The 18,197-nt window shown below is 51.3% G+C and overlaps 1 protein-coding gene across 1 annotated transcript in view; it reads left to right on the top strand.

Annotated features, from left to right (window-relative positions):
• RFTN1 (raftlin, lipid raft linker 1) overlaps positions 1-18,197 on the top strand; it is a 234,853-nt gene that overhangs the window by 150,685 nt on the left and 65,971 nt on the right. The window contains exon 5 of the mRNA XM_075547176.1: positions 16,316-16,664. Within this exon, the coding sequence (XP_075403291.1) occupies positions 16,316-16,664 (349 nt within the window). The remainder of the gene's footprint in view (positions 1-16,315; positions 16,665-18,197) is intronic.

Consider the following 18,197-nt stretch of genomic DNA (forward strand, 5'->3'; position numbering starts at 1 on the left):
GAAGAATAACACCGGTGGAATTTTTCCTGAGCTCAGGGGTCTGTGACCCTTCCGGAGTCTGATGGGATCTGCGAATATGGGCATCATTCTGTGTCGCTTTTGAATAGTAAAACACCATCATTTATTCATGCGCTGCACATTTGTGACTTGTGATAAACAAGAGTCGAGCCTAAGTTTGCCTACAGGTTTGCTAAGAAGATTAATAATGTAAGCCACATTGTGGGGACCGTGTTTACCTCAAGGGTGCCTGCTTGTTCCAACACTTTGGATGCACCGTCACAAACCGAGAGGCTAATTACACGTTGCTCCTACCTCTTCATTAAAACAGGTCCCGAAAGGCCCTCTCCTCGGAAGTCTGAAAGTTCTCCCTGTTTACACGCTGGCATGTTGGGGAGCGCTGCTAACCGCCTTCTCTATAAAGGATTGTGGGTTTTACACTGTAAGAAACACTGCAGCCCGGGATCTCCCCACGGGTACAAATTAGTGAGGACTCCTGCATTTTAAGAGGCTATCTCTAGCAATGGGAAAAGCCAGCCAGGCATTTATTTTGTTCACGAATCCAGGACTTGGGAATCGGTGGCTAGTCCGTGCTCTGAGTGCCAACAGCTGGGATAGCTTGGCAGTAATTGGGGGCATCTACTTTCACCGTGGTTTGTACACCAGACTGGCAAGTTGGTACTGGCCACGGGCCTTCCCAGGAGTTCATGAGAGGCATGTACGATTAAGCACCTGACTGCTAACGGAAAGGTTGGTGATCGACACCTCCCCAAAAGTGCCTCAGAAGAAAGGCCTGGAAATCTGCATCCAGGAGTGCAGTTCTGCTCTGCACACCTGGGAGGGATGTAGCAGCAGCCGTTTGTGTGCACGTTTTTTTGCTGTTGTTTTTTAGGAGCCTTTCCGCAACGCGAGTGCGTTCCCTCCCACCACAAGGTCTGGGTTCTGGGTACAAGGGTCTCAGGAAGAAATGATAGAAGCGTTAGATTGCTCGGGTGGGAAATACCTCGACTCTTGGCTTCATACGAGAACGAAATTCACACCAAAGCTGGTTTGTGAGCCAAGTGAGTTGTTATAATGGATAGAAGTTTCCAGTTTTACAGTCACGAACACGGGCACCCTCGGGGCACTGGCACACCCATACATGGCACCCCTGAGGCCAGAGGGAGAAAGAGAGAGACCACAGCACAGCCAGCGAAAGGCAGAGAGTTGCAGGGGGTGGGTGCGGTGATCTCGAAGTTCCAGTTTTAGGGCCTTCTGCTGGGAGGCTTAATTGACATATTGGTTGACCCCATTGGCTGAATTAAACCCACCTAGCCTAGATTGGGCCAATCCAGGTGTACCGCCCACCTAGGTGTACCGCCCCTTCCTGGCTCAGAGCTTAAATTTGGAGCATGCCCAGTAGATACCATGGTCTGCTCTGGCTCCCTAACAGAAGCTGGTGGGATTTTTATCATCAGGCCTCAATAACAAAAGGACCTTGTGTTCTTTTTGCCTTCCTGAAAGCCCACCTGGGTTCAGGTAGAGGGGGCATAGCCACCACCTCTTGATGGAAGGCTGCCGGGATTTAGAAGCATGTGTGGGATGGGATAGTGTTGTGGCTATCTTGGGAAAGTAACCCGCCCCACGCATGCCTTCATTGTGGATCCTCCGTGCAGGAGGGAAGGTTGAACACATGCAGGCCTCATATGGAATGCAGACTCATAAAAATGAAGACTAGAAACCGAAACTAGAAATGGAGTGGTGGACCTCAGGGTCCTTGGCATGGAGAGGCCTCTTTAAATGTATAATCCCAGCAGTTGTAAATGCTCACCCGAGCCCTCCTCTCCACCCAGCTACCCACAAACCCCTATTTATTACTCAAAGCAATCGCGTATCTCCATGAGATCTGAAAAGCTTTCCAGTGGTTCCCATCCTCCAGAACAGCCATGCTGGGCTCTCCGGGGCATTTACAAAGGAACAATAAAACATTCATTTCTTTAGCGCTGTTGTAATGAAAACCAGCTCAAGGACTTGGTTTAACTGCTTTGTTTACCACGGGAGTTTCAAGTGCCAAACAGGACAGGGCTTCTATTTTTGCCGATCTGGAGACATGGGAACAGCAAAGGGGGCTCTTGTGTTGCTTTTTGTTCCAAACTAAGGGTTAAACCAAGGCGGCCAGCACTGGCTCCCCCACACCATCGCGGCATTCCATTCTAGCGGCTTCCCGATTCTCGGGGAAGCCGGTGTCCGTCAGGAACCGGTGGGGAAAGAAGTTGAGCAGACTGGATGTTCAGTCAGCATGGTGTGAAGGGCAACATCTGCTCTCGGTTAAAGTTCTATAAACCTATGTTCTCCTGCCTCCGTCACTTAGCCAGGGTGCTGAGATGGAGTTCTCGGAAGATGCTCAGACTGGTTTTCCATAACATTCCCAGGAACCGTAAAAGGCCCCGGAGTTTCTTCGTTCCACGCTTGTAATTCCAGCTTCGCCCGTGTTACCTAAGTATACAGTTGGTGCTGTCACCTCAGCGGCTCCAAGGCATGAGCCGACTTTTTTGGGGGAGATGCATGGCCTTCTTAATCTGTGCGTTTATGAAGGGAGGCCCAGTGGAATGCCTTGTTATGAGACCTTTAGGGAGGTTGATATATATCAATGGATATATATATATATCCATATCAATCCATATATATATATATATCCATTGATATGAAGCGCTGTTATTAAATTGTTTATTGCCGCCTTCTCTTTTCCTGAGGGCCAGATCGACCTGGTTTGTTAAGAGATGGACTAGAAGCTTAAAGGTTGCGCATCATTTTCTTTAAACGAGATCAGTGGACCCCTTAATTTCTCAGGTTTCTTTGCTGTCAGGGTGAGAGGACATGAGGTCCAGGTTTTCCAAAGCCTCAAATGAGTGCATTTGCTAAATGGGAACAGTCCCAGGGGGATAGTTCCTGAGACTACATAGGCTCATGGAAGTTTCCATTTAGGGCCAACCTTGGATGCCAGGCAGCTAATCGCCTACCGAGCCATCCCTGTAATAAGTATCGGTTGAGGGCTGGCTGTGCACCATGAGCTGTTTTAAGTTGCTGAGGGCAAATCAGAACGCAAAGCAAACCCTCTCTCCATCCTCACGAAGCCCGTGTCCCCTGAGAACAGCAGACAGCTGGAGAAGAAAGTCAGCAGGAGCATGCACTGTGGGGAGAATTAGACAAAGGGAGATGCCTAAGCATGGCCAGGTGACGCTTTCACACAGGGGTCTCCAGCGGGGCCGTATCCATGGAGACTGCAGTGACCAGGAGAGCCCAGCCAGTTGTGCAGACTTGGAGAACAGGCCCGTGAGCCTCATGACCCTCAGTGGGGACAAGCAAGCCCTGAGCGTTCCGCACACATAAGCTGCACCCGAGGCTGGTGGGAAGGAGCCTGGTGGAGGAGGGCTGAGAGGTGGCCAGCAAGAGTGCAGTCCCTGAGTGGTTGGACTCTCCTTGTGGTTCCCACCACTAAGAGCCCGTGCAGCTGTGCGGGCCTGGACTGCCAGGGGAGGGGGACAGCCTGCAGAAGGGTGGAAGGTGAGGATGTGGAGACCACCAGGATGAGTGGGCGTTCTGACGGAGAAGTGGGCACACAGGCAGAGGTGGTGGGCTGGTGAGCAACCCACTGAGCGGACGGGTGTTCCCGAGGCAGTGATGTGGGGGAGAAGGCTGGTTTGTTGTCCTTATAGGTGGTTTAAGATAAACTGAACTTCACTTTTGTTCTGAGTGGAATGGGAGAGGGGAGACCGTGAGGCACCAATGAAAGAGGTGCTTCTTAGTGGGGTGGTCTTCCCGAAGGCTAAAGACCATGAGATCCAGGGCTCAGGGTTAATCTTGGCCAGGCCCCACTGACGGGAGGAGGGGGGCATTGGGGGATGGCCAGAGGAGGACATGGGTGTCAGGTGCTGCCCTAGATGTTGTCTTGAGGTCACCTATGGAGAGTGTTGGGGGCGTGGGGCATGGGAAAGCCCCCATTGGGAAGGATCATATCACTGGCTGGGCTATGTGAAGGATGGCAGGTCAGCTGTGTGTCCACCGCCCAGATGGAAGACTGGACTCTTCCTTGTGAGCCCGGATGGATTGGCTGGCCCGGTGGAGCTAGCCCAGGATGGGATCTCAGGAGAGAGAAGGAAGATGTCGATCGTACACCGCACGGGGAAGGTGAGACCGTCAGCGGCAGAGCTTGTACAGTAGCCTCTGTGCCTTTGTAATTGCTGTGTTTAATTAGGTGACCACAGGCCTCAGATTGCTGGCATAGATCCAGCTCATGCCTGTTGCCCAGCAGCCTTATTCATAGGTTCATCCTCTGTTTTCCAAAGTGCCCTTGTTCGGATGGTGCGTCACATAGCCACCCATTGTGGGCAGACCCTGTTCCTCAGTGTAGCTCCCTGTAGTCAAGAGACTGCTGTCTCACTTGGTCCTGAGCTACTTCCCACATCCCTCTCAGCGAGTAGGACACGGGTTCTAAGGACCTCTCTCCCTGCTAGTTATAACTCTCCTTGCCCCCTGTCTGCTTGTCCCTCTCCCCGCCTCCAACTCTCTGTTGTTTTTGTCATTAAGTGACTCTTAAGTTGGCTCCAACCCAAGTACAACAGAAGTACACTGCCCAACCCTGCGCCATCCTGGGTCACCTCCAACTGGGGGCAGTTCCTTGTCCTTAGGAGAGGCCTTCTCCTGTCCCTGCTGCCCAGAGGCCATCCTGGCATCTCGTTGCCCGCTGAACAAGATGCCCAGCCTCTAAAGGCTTAAGAACCTTCAAGTTGTCACGCTCGTGTTTTACAGTAGTTTCAAGGACAGGATATTCAACTGCAAATGCAAGGCCGCGCAGAGTAACACGAATGTGGGCTCTGGAGCCAGGCTGCCCTGCTTTGAATCAGTCCTGTCCATTACTCGCTGTGTGAACTTGGACAGGTGACGCAACCACTGCCAGATTTCTAATCTGTCACCTGGGCATGAAACAGATCCCTGTTGTGACCGCTAGGATACAGATTGAGTAAGTGACCCGCGTGAAACCCTTCAACCGTGCTTGACACTGAGTGAGTTCTCAGTAACTCTTGCTATTGATGATTCTGGATTTTCACACTCCGCGTTTGCTCTCCCCTGCATAACTTACAGATGTTTTCTTAGCTCTTCCCCTCGACTAGGAGCTTTCTTCCTGTGGGAATCCTTCTCCCAAATCCTTTCTGTGTTGGGGGAAGGCTTATTTTGTCCACCCCGAGTTTAGCTACAAAACCCACGGACTACGAAGTGTGGCGCGTGCCCCGGGCCTTTCCCACGGGGACAGCAATGAGGCTCTGTGTGCGTGGTCTGCTCACGTGGCGGTTTGAGATTGGACTTAGGCACTTCCTGTGTGTTGGGGTTTGCTGGAAGCCTGGGAAGGCTTGCTTCCTTGGGGAGAGGTCATGGATGCTTCTGTCAGTTCAGGCCAAGGTCTTTGCTTTTGCTCTGGGATTCCCAGCCATAAGCACAGGCAGCCACGCGCTTGCTCAGTTCTGTTGCTGGGCACATATGGAGGGCAATTGGACATTTGCCGGGCCAAGCCACATCTGCCAGAGGGGCCCCCGTCGCCCAGCATGTCGGCTTGTGTCTACTGTAGCAAACCTCTCTGTGGAGTGGGAGGGTGGGGGTGACTCCAGACAGCCTTCTTAGTAAATCATCTCAGGCAGACTGAAAGGAGATTTATAAAGTAGAAGAATGTTTCTCATCTACACCACCAAAATAACTTAGAGCACTGACGCAGAAACCACTCTGACCAAAATACATCAACATGGTGTGATAGATGTGGATTCATCCGCTTGCTTTTGCCTGGTTTAACTAGCACTTGTCTCCTAGGATGATGCCCCTTATATTTCCCTTCTTCATTTTTGTACCTGAGGGCACCGAGCACACTTCAGATGTTATCACACATCACCTTGTGTATATGCGTGGGAGACATTTAAACAATGTGTTGCCTGCCCTGACGCCCTTCCTCTTCAGAGAGCTGTCCTTCACACCCACAGCCCAGCCACGTGACTCTCCTGGGAACCACCAGAGCTCCTGACCAGAGTTGATTGGTCCAGGAGTGAGCTTCTAATGTACATGGGACCAATCAGTGCCCTTCCCTGAGATATTATGCTGCGGGATACCAGGAGGTAGAGATATTCTCCAGTGACGAGTCTGTAAGCACATCCATTGCCAACTTCTTTTGGCTTCCGAGAGAGTGTTGGTTCTAAATAACAGACTAATGCTGTGAACACATAAATCAAAGTAGAGCCAAAGGGGCTGGTTCCAGGTTCCCCTGAGGTCTGGCTCCCACCCTTGCCCTGCTGGCTGCATGGTTGCTATTTGAGACACCATCGGATCCTCACAGATAAACCTTTTCCTGTCCACCTTTCTGTTTGCACCATTGATTTGGACGCGTGACATCTGGGTTGGAAGGCTTCTGGTGAGCTGGTTTTCCTGTAGGTATGAAAATCTCCTTGGAGATCTTTGAAGAGCTGGGCTGCAATCCGCATGGTTGACAGTTCAAATCCACTAGCAACTCTGCGGGAGGGTGGGGGGGAAATTGGGCTTTCTACTCCCGTGAACAGTTATGGTCTCGGAACCCATCAGGATGTTGCTGTGAGTCAACATTGACTTAATGACAGTGGGTTTGGATATTTGGTTTGGAGATCTTTGGAGGGAGGAAGCCGAACAGCACCTGATTTCCTGGATCCTCTCAGTTCAGCTGATTCCTAACTCATGTACAGTCCATTTTCAACAGCCTATGAAATTCTTGATGCATTCTAAAGTGAATTAACTGAGTGAATCAGTGCAGATCAGTGCAGACAAGTAAGATGCCTTTCGCCATACATGGCTGCCTGAGGAGAGACCCGTTCTGGTTCCCACTGGAACTCTGGGGAGTGCCTCGTCCTTGGGATTCTAGTTGTTTGCAGTGTGTTGAGTGCTTTCATCAGTGCTTGAGATTCCTGCCAAATCATCTCTAATAGCAGCGGAGATTCTTTCGCTCGTCTTTTGCTGGGGGGTGGGAGAGTGTGTGGGACAGGGCGGGTTGTAGGGATCTTCCTCCCCACAACTCTGACTGAGGTAGTAAAAACCTATTTATTGTGCAAACCCGGCCAACAAACACATGTGGGGTTAATTGAAAGGTGGAGAGATAAATGGTTCAGTGGGCCTCACCTTTCTAGTTCTTGGGTCACTTGCTTTGTGATGGTTGGACCAGGGTGCAGCTGCCTCAGCCAGTTCCCTGCTTCAGCTGGAAAGGCTCACTTCCTGTAAGACATCCCCGAGGAGAAGCCACATGGATGTAGCCCTGGGTGCTGGAGCAGCCTTGTAGAGACCCCTGCTAGTGTTGAGATGCTTACACGTTCACTGATTCGACTTTCCTCCTGCAGTTGGCGTCATAGTGTGTGTTTTGTGAGATGGAGGAGGACTTTGTGGATTGGTGTTGGACATATGGGTTAATCTTGGACTTGTGGGCTTGGGCAGCACTGGGTTGGGATGTTTCCTTGATGTGCACGTAATCTTTCTATAAAACTCTTTTATACATGAGTTTCTGTGGACTTGTTTCAGGATTTGAGGACAAGCGGTGAGTTTAAGAAGCATGGGAGAAGCTCACGCTTCAGAACCTCCAATTATCCCTTGAGTTACATGTGTGAAAAGAAAATTCCAGGAGGCATGGTTTCCTGCGCTTCCTCCAGTACCTAGTGCCTAGTACTTAGGAAGCAGTCAGGAAGTCATTGGGAAATGGATGAATGAAGTGGGGAAAAAGGACATGAATGAATGAAGTGGAAATGAATGAATAAGTATTGTCATCCTTGTTTTATAGATGAGAAAACTGAGGCTCAGCTAAAGCAAACTATTTGACTCGTGAGGAATGAGACTCACAGGTGCTAATGCTGGGCCATGCTGTCTGAGGCTCATTGTAAGGCCTCCCGGCCATTCCGTTTCAGAGCGAAAACAGCCTCCCTAGGAGTCTCCACGGTGACTATGGAGCCATAAATGCGAAGCGTTCCCATGACTTTATAACGGAACCAAGCGCCCAGCCGTGCCCGGGAAAAAGTTTCCGTTCCTGAAGCTACGTGTTAACACGCCAGAACACAAAGGCGGCTTCAGATGTGAACTCAAACGTGTGTTATTTTTGAACCTCCTTTTTCAGAAAGCTGTACGAGAGTTTAGGTGACAAAAGATGGGAAGGGTTGTGTGTACGATAAAATATGCACCGTGAAGACTCATGCACAACTGTGCCACCCCAGAGCGGCAATTTTGTTCCCACCCCTGGAGTGCAGTACACGCTTCTCTGTGTGGGCTCCTGGGTGCCCGCGGGCCAGCCAGAAGGCTGAAGTGCCAGCTCTCATGCCATGGTGGCTGGGAGTTTTATAGGAGCATCAGTGTGGCTCGTGGTCTGCCCTGGGACACCCAGGGGGCTTCCAAAAGCTCATGGACGAATGGAACTTTCCACCAATTTTTTGAAGCCCCCTCGTATGTGGTGATGCATCTGTGTGTGAAACTTGGTCTTTATCCCGTGCTGTTTGCCTCTGAAATTACTGTTGAAACCTGCGTTTATTATTCAGCATTTTAGATGCTTTCCTCTGTTCGGTGGAGTCCCTGGGTGGTGTAAATGCTCCACCACTCATCGGAAAGTCGGTAGTTCAAACTCACCAAGAGGCTCCTTGAAAGAGAAGCCAGGCGCTCTGTTTCCCAAAGTTCCCAGCCTTGCCAACCCTTTGGGAGAGTTCTGTTCTGCACACACGAGGCCTCCACGAGCCGCCAGTAGCGAGCTTGGCTTTTAGCAGCGCTGCCCAGTGATAGAGATACGCCGTGCTGCGCTGCCCAGTGATGGAGATATGCCGTGCTGCGCTGCCCAGTGATGGAGATACGCCGTGCTGCGCTGCCCAGTACAGAAGCCCGAGTCGCATGTGGCCTCCGAGCACCTGAAGTGTGGCTTGTGCAACTGGGAAAATGTTTTTTTTATAAATGTATTTCATTTGAATTAATTTAAATTTAAAGAACCACATCTAGCTAGTGGCCTCCAGATTAAACAGCACAGCTCTGTAAAAAAATTTTTTTTAATTCTTAAAGCATCGGATTCACAACATTAAATAGCTCATGAGTTATTGACATGCGACTAAATGACTCATACACTTAGAAAAATACTTATAACGTGTAGACAATAAATCTACCAGTTAAGGATGACGTTTCCCGTTCCCAGTGGGCACTCATGGTGTTGCCAGGCAGTCGGGATCGCCTTGGCAACAGCTAAGAGCACTGTGTAGTAGCTCTTCTAAAACGAGGTGGGGAAATCCTTTTCCCTTGGGCCACAGTGGCCTCCATCAGCCTGTGTACCACATTCCAGCCTCTGCCCAAGAACCCGGAACCCATGCCAAATTAAGTGCTGGGGGTCTTCCTTTCTACTGGGGGCAGACACGCTCCCACTGCGCTTGGGACCCTTGATGATCTCTTTGGGAAGCGCTAGTAGTTTAATAAGTTACTATTGGATTGCTAACCACAAGATCAGCCGTTCAGACTCACCAGCCACGCTGACAGGGCAAGATTTACAGCCTCAGGAACCCAAGAGGCAAATCTACGCTGCCCTGTAGGGTCCCTGTAAGTTGGATGGCAGTGAATTTGTTGCTTTGTATGTGTGTTTCTTTTTATCTCTTCCCTTCATCTTGAGCTAGGTTTAGAACCCTCCACCAACAGGCCTGTGCCCTCATCTGTCCTCCTTCTTCCTCTGTTTTCCTTCTGCTTTTGACTCAGAACATCTGGTCTTGGAACGACCTCTGACCCATTACCTAACCAGTCAACCTCACTGCCATCGAGTCAGTGCTGACCTGTCTCGACCCCGAGGGACAGGGTAGAACTGCCGCTTTGAGTTCCCGAGACTGCAACTCTTTACGGGAGTAGAAACTCTGTCTTTCTCCCGAGGACCGGCTGGTGGTTTCAGACTGTGCACCTGTCGACGGCAGCCCGATGCATACCCGCTGTGCCACCAAGGTTCCTGACGGCTCCTTACCCAGGCTGTCCTAATTCCTGTGGATATGTCACTGAGGCCTTTGCTGCTCTTTATCTCGTGTTTCAGAGACCCTGCCTTTACGGAGTTCAACCCGAGTCTCACCTCCAGATCACAGATCTCATTCACCCTGACTGCTGCATGCACCCTGAAAGCCAGCCAGGAGTGTCAGCATGTCGACAGACAGGGTACCTGTTTACACTCATCACCAGCAGCATGGGATTCATTTTGAAAGTAGAGTCGCAGACAATATGCCCTGGCTTTCTGGGAACTGTCATGCTGAGTTGAGACGTTTTATGTAAGCAAAATAGTCATCATGATACATTACATCTGTTGTCATATTACAATCCCCGGTTGGGCTAAATCTAGCTACAATATAAGTACTCACTATAAAACAGTGGAATAGAGTCTTGAGTATCAGTTGAAAATAGCCATACTTAATTTCTGGTGCCTAACCTAACAATTGCTACTCATTTAAGATTGAGGCAGACCCTGAAGGTGTGGGGTACGAGAGGAAAGTGGATGAGGGTACCTTTCGTGTTGAATGGGTGCCTCTCACTGGCCTTCTTGGTACCGGTTGGGTTATATCGTACAAAGAGCAGTAGGTATGGAAGGACCATTGGGTTGACCTCAAGATTACCAACCCCCCACCCCAAATCCGTGCCGCTTCTGATTCCTAGCATCCCTGTCGGACAGCACAGAACTGCTCGACAGGATTTCCAGGCTGGAACTATTTACAGGAGCATCTGTGTCTCAGGGAGCCCCTGGTGGGTTTGAACCAGCAACCTCTTTTTGGTTAGCAGCAACCCACTGTGCCATCAAGGCTCCTGGACTCGGCGGACTTGGAATTGTCTGGATGGCAGTGGGCTGGGCCCTGGTTTGGGTGGTCAAGGGGAGTTGAGTTGAGGTGAGCTGGTGGCCAAGGACGAAGCCCGATGAACACCACCCAGTGACCGCCATTAGGACGGCTCCTGAGAAGTGCGGGCTGGAGGAACACAAGCAAATGAATCAACGAGTGACTGACAAAGTCCCGTTTAGCTACCTGTGTGCAGTCTGGTGACTTCATGGGCGAGGGATGAGTAAAGGCTTGCCCTGAGTTGTGGTAGGAAGCCCCCCTATGATCCCTGATAGCAGGTTGGGAACCTTGAATTACCGTGATCTGCTACTTCTAGAACCGGCGAATAAAGGCCTGGGTGTCCATTGAAAATAGCCACACTTAATTTCTGGTCAAGGCCTCTAGGGTCTTGTCAAATATTGATCTTTTTAAAAACATAAATGCTGTTCTTCTGGTTAAACAGCAGTACTCGCCCTTTCTGGTAAACCATTTGGCATCCTGGGCCAAGCCTTTGAAAAGTTAATGTTCCTTAACTCAGTCATTCCACTTCCAGGAATCTGACGAAGGAAGTAAGCAGAGCTTCAGAGGGAGATGGGTGCATAAAGATGCTTTATCTTCCCGAAGCACGCGTCTCCGTGGAAGGCTAGGGATGCGGGCCTGTTTCCCTTATGCCTCACTGTAAAAAGGCTGTGCCCCTTGGCAGCACATGGCGCAAGATGCAGCGTTGGCATGGATGGGTAAGACGGAGGGAGAGCGTGCCTCCGAAGAGTCTCGGGCCTCACCCTCAAGCTTCCACCGTCTGGGAGTTTCCACCAAGGGGAAGTTGGGAGCATGCTCACCGGAAGGGTAACATCGAAGATTAAGTTAGCCTGTGGCCATCCTCATCTCTGAGCCCTCTTGGCATCCCTTGTTCTGCTCAGCACACAGTGCTTTGCACATGAGGGTCTTCCTGTCCTTTCACCTGAATTGTCCTTCACCTTCACTTTCCTTCATTTTCATTACCCTTCATTTTCCTGGTGTGTCAGTCTGGGTTGACTAGAGGAACGAATCCATAGACACTTACATGTGTGTAAGAAAGAGCTTTATATACAAGAGCAATCGAATCTTGAGAAAACATCCCAGGCCAGTCCAGATCATGTCCATAAATCCAATATTAGCCCATAGGTCTAATACCAATCTATGAAGTCCTCTCCAGACTCACGAAACACATGCAATGACACCGAATGCAGGAAGATCGCAGGCCAGTGGGTGGGAAGTCTTGTGGATCCAGTGGCAGTGGAAGCATCTCTGCGCTGGCGTGGGTCTCCACATGGCTCCTCTAGCTCCAGGGCTCTGGCTCTATCAGCTTACCTCCATGTGACTTGTCAGCAGGAATGTCTTGCAGGGAGTGAGTGTGTCTGCCCGGCCTCAAGCAAGCTATTCATCTCCTTAGCACCTCCAAATGAGGTCATCAAGCTGCGACTTGATTGACAGGCTAAACCCTACCCCTTCACTCTTAATAGTCTGTGTTGACCACAGATTATGGAACTGTCACTGTTTTCTCTATTTGGATGACTCTCCTGAAGGGTCGGGACTCTTGGTTCATACCTCCAGCACTTAACGCAGTGCTGATCTGGACCCGTCTAGGAACTTAATAAATGGTCCTTACGTTCTCGATTGGGAAATTGGGTCTGTGTCTGCCCCTACCTTGAAGGAGCTCCTTCTGGAGTGGAGACATCTTTATCTTTCACTAGTTAAGTGATGTCCATACTCATCCCTATTGAATAAACAGTTGAGCACTCAGCTGCTAACTGCAAGGTGCATGGTTTGAATCCACCCATCGGCGTCACGGGTGGCAGGCCCGCCAATCTGCTTCTGTAAGGATGTCGTCTGGAAAGTCCTATGGGGTAGCTGCACTGTGTCCCACAGGGTCCCTGTGAGTCGGGCTCAGGACTCAACAGCAGCACCCCTCCCTGTACGGCAGACCTGGTGCCAGGGCCGGGAACGTAGCCGTGACCAAAAACGTTAGCACTTACGACACGCGAAACTTCAGTCCTAAAGTTAGGACTCGGACTTTTGGGAAACCACCGGGAGGGTTTGCAGGAACAGAGAGCTGGGCCCCATCCGTCTAGGGTGGGCTAGGAGAGGCTGCCTTTCTAATATGCCCCCGAGCGGCGATGCTGACGCTGCTGGTCCAGCTGCCGCAGCTCAAACCCGCTGACCTGCAGGGCTGTGAGTTGACCTGTGACCCAAATGGTCAGCAACTCCAACCGCCCAGCCACTCCGAGGAGAGAGAGGCAGCTTTCTACTCCCGTGGAGTCACCGTCTCAGAACCCCCTGGGGCAGTTCTACCCTGTCCTATAGGGTCACTTGGGGGTCGAAGTTGATTCACTGGCAGTGAGTTCGATTTGCGAGGAAAACTACAATACCGTATCGCAAGGGTCAGGGTTGCTCGGCTTTCTGTGGGAAGTGGGCACGAACGTGCCATCCATATAAAAACCTGTCCAGCTGTCCAGTGCCTGCTGAAGAAGGAGAAGGTAGGGCACTAGGGTGATGGTCGGTACCCAGGGTTCTGGCACCCCACACTCTCCTCTCATCAGGGCCAGGGAGGCCCTCCACCAGTGGTTCTCAACATGTGGATCCTGATCCTTTTGAGGGCCAGACGACTTTCACAGGGACGCCTGACTCATCACAGTAGCAAAATGACAGTGCTGAAGTAGCAACGGAAATAATTTTATGGTTGGGGGTCACCACAACATAAGGAACTGTATGAAAGGGTCTCGGCGTGAGGGAGGCTGAGAACCACTGCCCTACACAGATGAGGGAGGTGAGAACAAATCATGAATGATCCCTGCCCTGCTCCTTCCACACATAATGTCTAGTCCTCAGAGCAACTGCACTGGGAATAGGAATCCCTTTGTTCTCTCGATGAGGAAACGGAGGCACGGAGCGCTTCTGTAGCCCACTGTGGTTGCCCGCGCTTGAGCAGCGCACCTGGGCGCCAAACCAGACCGCCATGTTCGCGTGACTCCGGTTGAGGCCAGCCTGTGACTGAGCCATCAGTTGGACCGGGGTTTTTTGTGTGTGTTTTTAATGCTTCAGGAGTCATAAGCTGTTTCCTCTGTGGTGAGGCAGAGAGTGGCAAGGGCCAGTGCACAGCTGGGGCCAACAGTCACCTGTTACTCATAAGTGACAGCAGTCCAAGAGACTCGGCCTGTGGGCCGCTATGGGAATGTCAGCGTAGAGTTGAAGGGTCTCGAGAAGTCTGCCGGCCTGCAGTTTGGGGAACAGTGGCTAGTTTTCTTTCCTGTGGGTGCTCCATCTGGACACTGATAGTGGCTTTCGAATGGGGACCTTTGTGGGCGGTTAGTGTCAGGTGAGTTTCACACTGGGTCAGTGCATTGAGAAATTTGCATAACATATTTCAAACTAAATGAAGAGCCCCCTGCCCCCAGCACGTCTGAGGTCTGGCGGCTAGACAGGTGCCTTCTCCCCTCCACAGCTGGGCCACTTGAGAAGCTGGTGTAGACATCGCCCGTGCCCGGGCCCTGGCATGCTTGGGAGGCTGGCACCTGCTGTGGTTGGTTGGCCACATCGGTCAGATGACCCTGGCTTCTTTCACCTTAGCTGCACATGCAGGCGTCCCCACAGAACTGTGCCTTGGGTCAGGACTATAAATGGCACGTGAAAACGTGCCCCCATTTTCTGTGAAACTAACCAAGGCTCCCTCGGCGCCGTGCCTTTGTACGTCACACCGCAAATCCCCCGTCCGTTGCCAGCAGTGTATGAGGCCCTCTTATCGCCTGTTCCTGCTGTTACTGCTTTTCACTTAAGGACGGTCGGTGGACTGCATTTCTCTGTTAGCCTTGGTTGGCAGAAGTTCAGCGCTATGCTTTCCATGCTGTGGCGGTCCTTCGTGGCGGGTCCTGCCCACCTTTCAGAGATGAGACTCTGCTTCTTTGAAGATGGGCAGCCTTGGAAGCCCACAGGGCGAGTTGCACACTGCCCTGCCGGCTCCCTGTGAGCCAGAATGCACACGAGGGCTTGGAGGTTGGCTTGCTTGGTCATTAATTGAGGTTTTCCCTTTGAAAATATCTGCTTCCTGTATCACCTTCCAGACACTCTCCAAAATAAAATGAGTAGATACCACAGATGAATAAATGAACATTGCAGTTTTTCTGGAATGAAAATTATGACTTAAAAATAATAAGAAATATCCGAAGCGTGGATTGAGCTGACTGGAGGCACTGTGTGGACATAGGTGTGTCCACGGACGTGTTTGTACTTGGTGCTTTGAGATGTCTCCATTGGATTCTGTGGGGAAGAGTATACTTCGGCCCAAACCAAAGTTGGCTGGCATTGGGCCCTCTGTCTCCCCTGCTGACTGTAAGGTGCTCGCGTCGCTGGGCCTCTGTGTCTGCATTTGCAATGGAGAAAATCATGCCATGCAGGACGGTTGAAGAATAATAGGAAACCCTTTCGTGTAAAACATTTCACAAGGCGACTGCATTAGATGGGAATTCCAGCTATTGCTGTTGTTATGTCTGTTACCAACCTGACTTTATGCAGACTGGACCGCTTCTTTGCAGCTGCTTCAAGTCAGCTCCCAGATGTGCAACACGGAATGGAAGCAATCTTCTGTGGGAAGTGGCAGTGGTTCGTCAAGGACTCGCCTTTCCTTTAGAGAGCGGTCCGTCCGTGCTGTTGTTTCCTACAGACGCTCAAAGGACTCGTGTCTGTCTGAGGTTGCCCATTCCGGGGGTGGGGGTGGCACCGTCCTGGAGAGCTATGAACTCTCTCTCCAGCTTCTTACTTACCTGTAAACTGACTGGAGCATCCTTACCTGGGCAGGGGGAGGAGGCAAACACTGCCACCCAGGCGATTGCAACTCACAGTGACCCTGTAGGACAGAGAAGGTGGAACTCACTGCCCCCGTGGGCGTCTGGGAGTGTAACTCTCTCCGGGAGGGGAAGGCCTCGTCTCCTCTGGTTATTTCCCCATCTCTACCAGTCTTTTCCAAAACGATTGTTTCAAAGAGGAAGTGCTCTGGGTCATAAAATGCCATCTGGTAGTCAGTATATGGTCATCGAGACACACCGTGTTTATACAGCAGCCTGATTGGCAGGAAGTAGATGATTCATCAGGGAAAGAAGAAGAAGAAAAAAATGAACTTCCTCTTTCAAATGCTCCTCCAATTCACCCTTTTAGGACCAACATCACAATGAACAGCGCAAGGGCCTCACTTCAAAGAGTCAAACAGAAGTGATTCCAAGCTCTCATAGCCACATACATTCCTTTCCCATCAGAGGAAAAGACTCAAACTGTCTTCCCAGGGCTGGTGGGGTGCGGGCACTGCCCTTGACCACAGGGGGCCTCCTGCAATCCCGTGTTTCTCACGTGGCTGCTGTAGTGTCGCAGAGGTCGCCCGTGAGGCTCCTCGGACGGCACCGGGTTCCCCTGCACGGATCACCCTGCTGACCTGTTGCTTCCTTCTGTTTGCCTCGCAGATCCAGGAGGCCGCCAGCCAGGGCCTGAAATTCGTTGGTGTTTTCCCTCAGTTCGATTCCCCTGTGAGCTCAGCGGGCAGCAGCCCCCTGGTGCCAACTGCTGACAGTACCTCGGACCCGAGGAGCGGGAGAAACTCGCAGGGCCGCAGTGGGGACCACACCTTGCTGGAGAATGAGAGCCCCAGGGCCGTGGGGACACACGGCACGTGGACACGGACGGACAGAAGCCCAGTGCCTGGCTTGCACTCAGAGGGAGATGGTGGAGAATTTCTAGCACAGCAGATGAGTGAGACGCTGGATGGACCAGGCGGAGACCCGTTGGAAGGGCCCGGAGAGCCACTCTCGGGAAGTAAGTACACCTGACCCTCTCAAAGGGAGACTGGCTGTTTTTCATGAGTCCAGCCCCATGCACCTCCTGGGCAGTCACAATGCCACGATGCTGACAGGTGTCCGGAATGCTTTCAGACTAAAGACAGACAAGGAAGAAAGGACTGGGGGCCTAGTTCTAAAATCAGCCAACAAAAACCGTGTGGGTCATGATGACGGTCCGGCCTTAAAGGTATCTTGGCACAAACACACGATGAGGCAGCGGTTTTCTCCACTAGGTACAGGGTCACCGGAAGGAGTCAGGGTCAGACTGTTGGCCAGCTGACCCCAGCAGTCACAGTGGAACCGTTTTCAGTTCCCAAAAGTAGAGTTAGAGTGGAGCCCCAGCAGTTCATCCAACAGGAGAAACCGTGAGCCCACTAGGACCTCCCTGACATCCTGACTGGTGGGGACAGTGGAACCGCAGGGAGCCGGCTTGTCCCTGCTCTGAGCTGGCGTGTTCAGAGCAGGTTTTAGGGCGTTAGTGGCTCTGTCCCCCCTGCCCTTGCATCACCCTTGAATTGCCTGCTCTGACACAGGAAGTGTGGATGTGCACCGGTGCAGGAGCTTCGACCCCCTTTGATAAGCTCATTTTGAGAGTCTGCTTAAAGCGAGAAACCAGGAAAAGCAAGCGGGGGCCAAATGGGGCAGGAAACTGATTCAACTCAGATGTAAGCAACCGGACTCCAGGGCACTTGTGGTAGACACCTCGACGCTGTGGGGAGAACACTCTTCCAGGGGCGGGGTGGCTGGTGTGTGAGCCCTCTGAGCCCCGTTGTGACGGCCTGGAGAAGGTGGGGATTTCAAAGAACAAGACCACACCACAGTCATGATGGGCAGTATTGATGGGCACTTCCTGTGCACCAGGGCCTGTACTCGCAAACCTTGCCCGTGACTTGATCTCTTTCCATTTTCCCTCTGACTCTGATGTGATCTTAGCTCTCTGGTGCGGGTAGAACAGAAATGCACGTGATGGCTTTGACCAGCAGATTCTCTCCGTTGAGGAGGCTAGAAGCTTCCATTCAGAGCGGCAACTCTAGAGGAAAGGCTTTCTCTGTTGGCTCTGGGGGCAGATCAAGGTCGCCTTTCGGCATCCGGGAGCCCGACGCTTCTTGGAGATCTCCATGTGTCTTGCCTTCAGTCTTCCCCTGGGTCTAGGAGCTTCTCAGCAGAGACTCCAGGTCCAAAGGGCTCACCCCTCCTGGCCCGTCTTGACTGGTGGTATTCCAGCCCTCCTGTTTGTTTGCTTTTCTCCCCTTTTCTCTCATGCAAGATAGCAAGGTGATGTAGGGAAACCCCCCTTACCTGGTGTGTTAGACAGGGTTCTCTAGACAGACAAACTCAGATTGCTAGTAATTATATATATATATATATATATATATATATATATATTTATAAAGATAGATACATAACACAAGAAATGAACCATTAAATTATATACAAATAGATAGATAATATAAGAAATGAGTAGTTAAATTATACATTATAAAGCAGTGAGACACTAGCAGTCCTTTAA

The sequence above is a fragment of the Tenrec ecaudatus genome, chromosome 4, assembly GCF_050624435.1.
Source record: "Tenrec ecaudatus isolate mTenEca1 chromosome 4, mTenEca1.hap1, whole genome shotgun sequence".
Taxonomy (NCBI): Eukaryota; Metazoa; Chordata; class Mammalia; order Afrosoricida; family Tenrecidae; genus Tenrec; species Tenrec ecaudatus.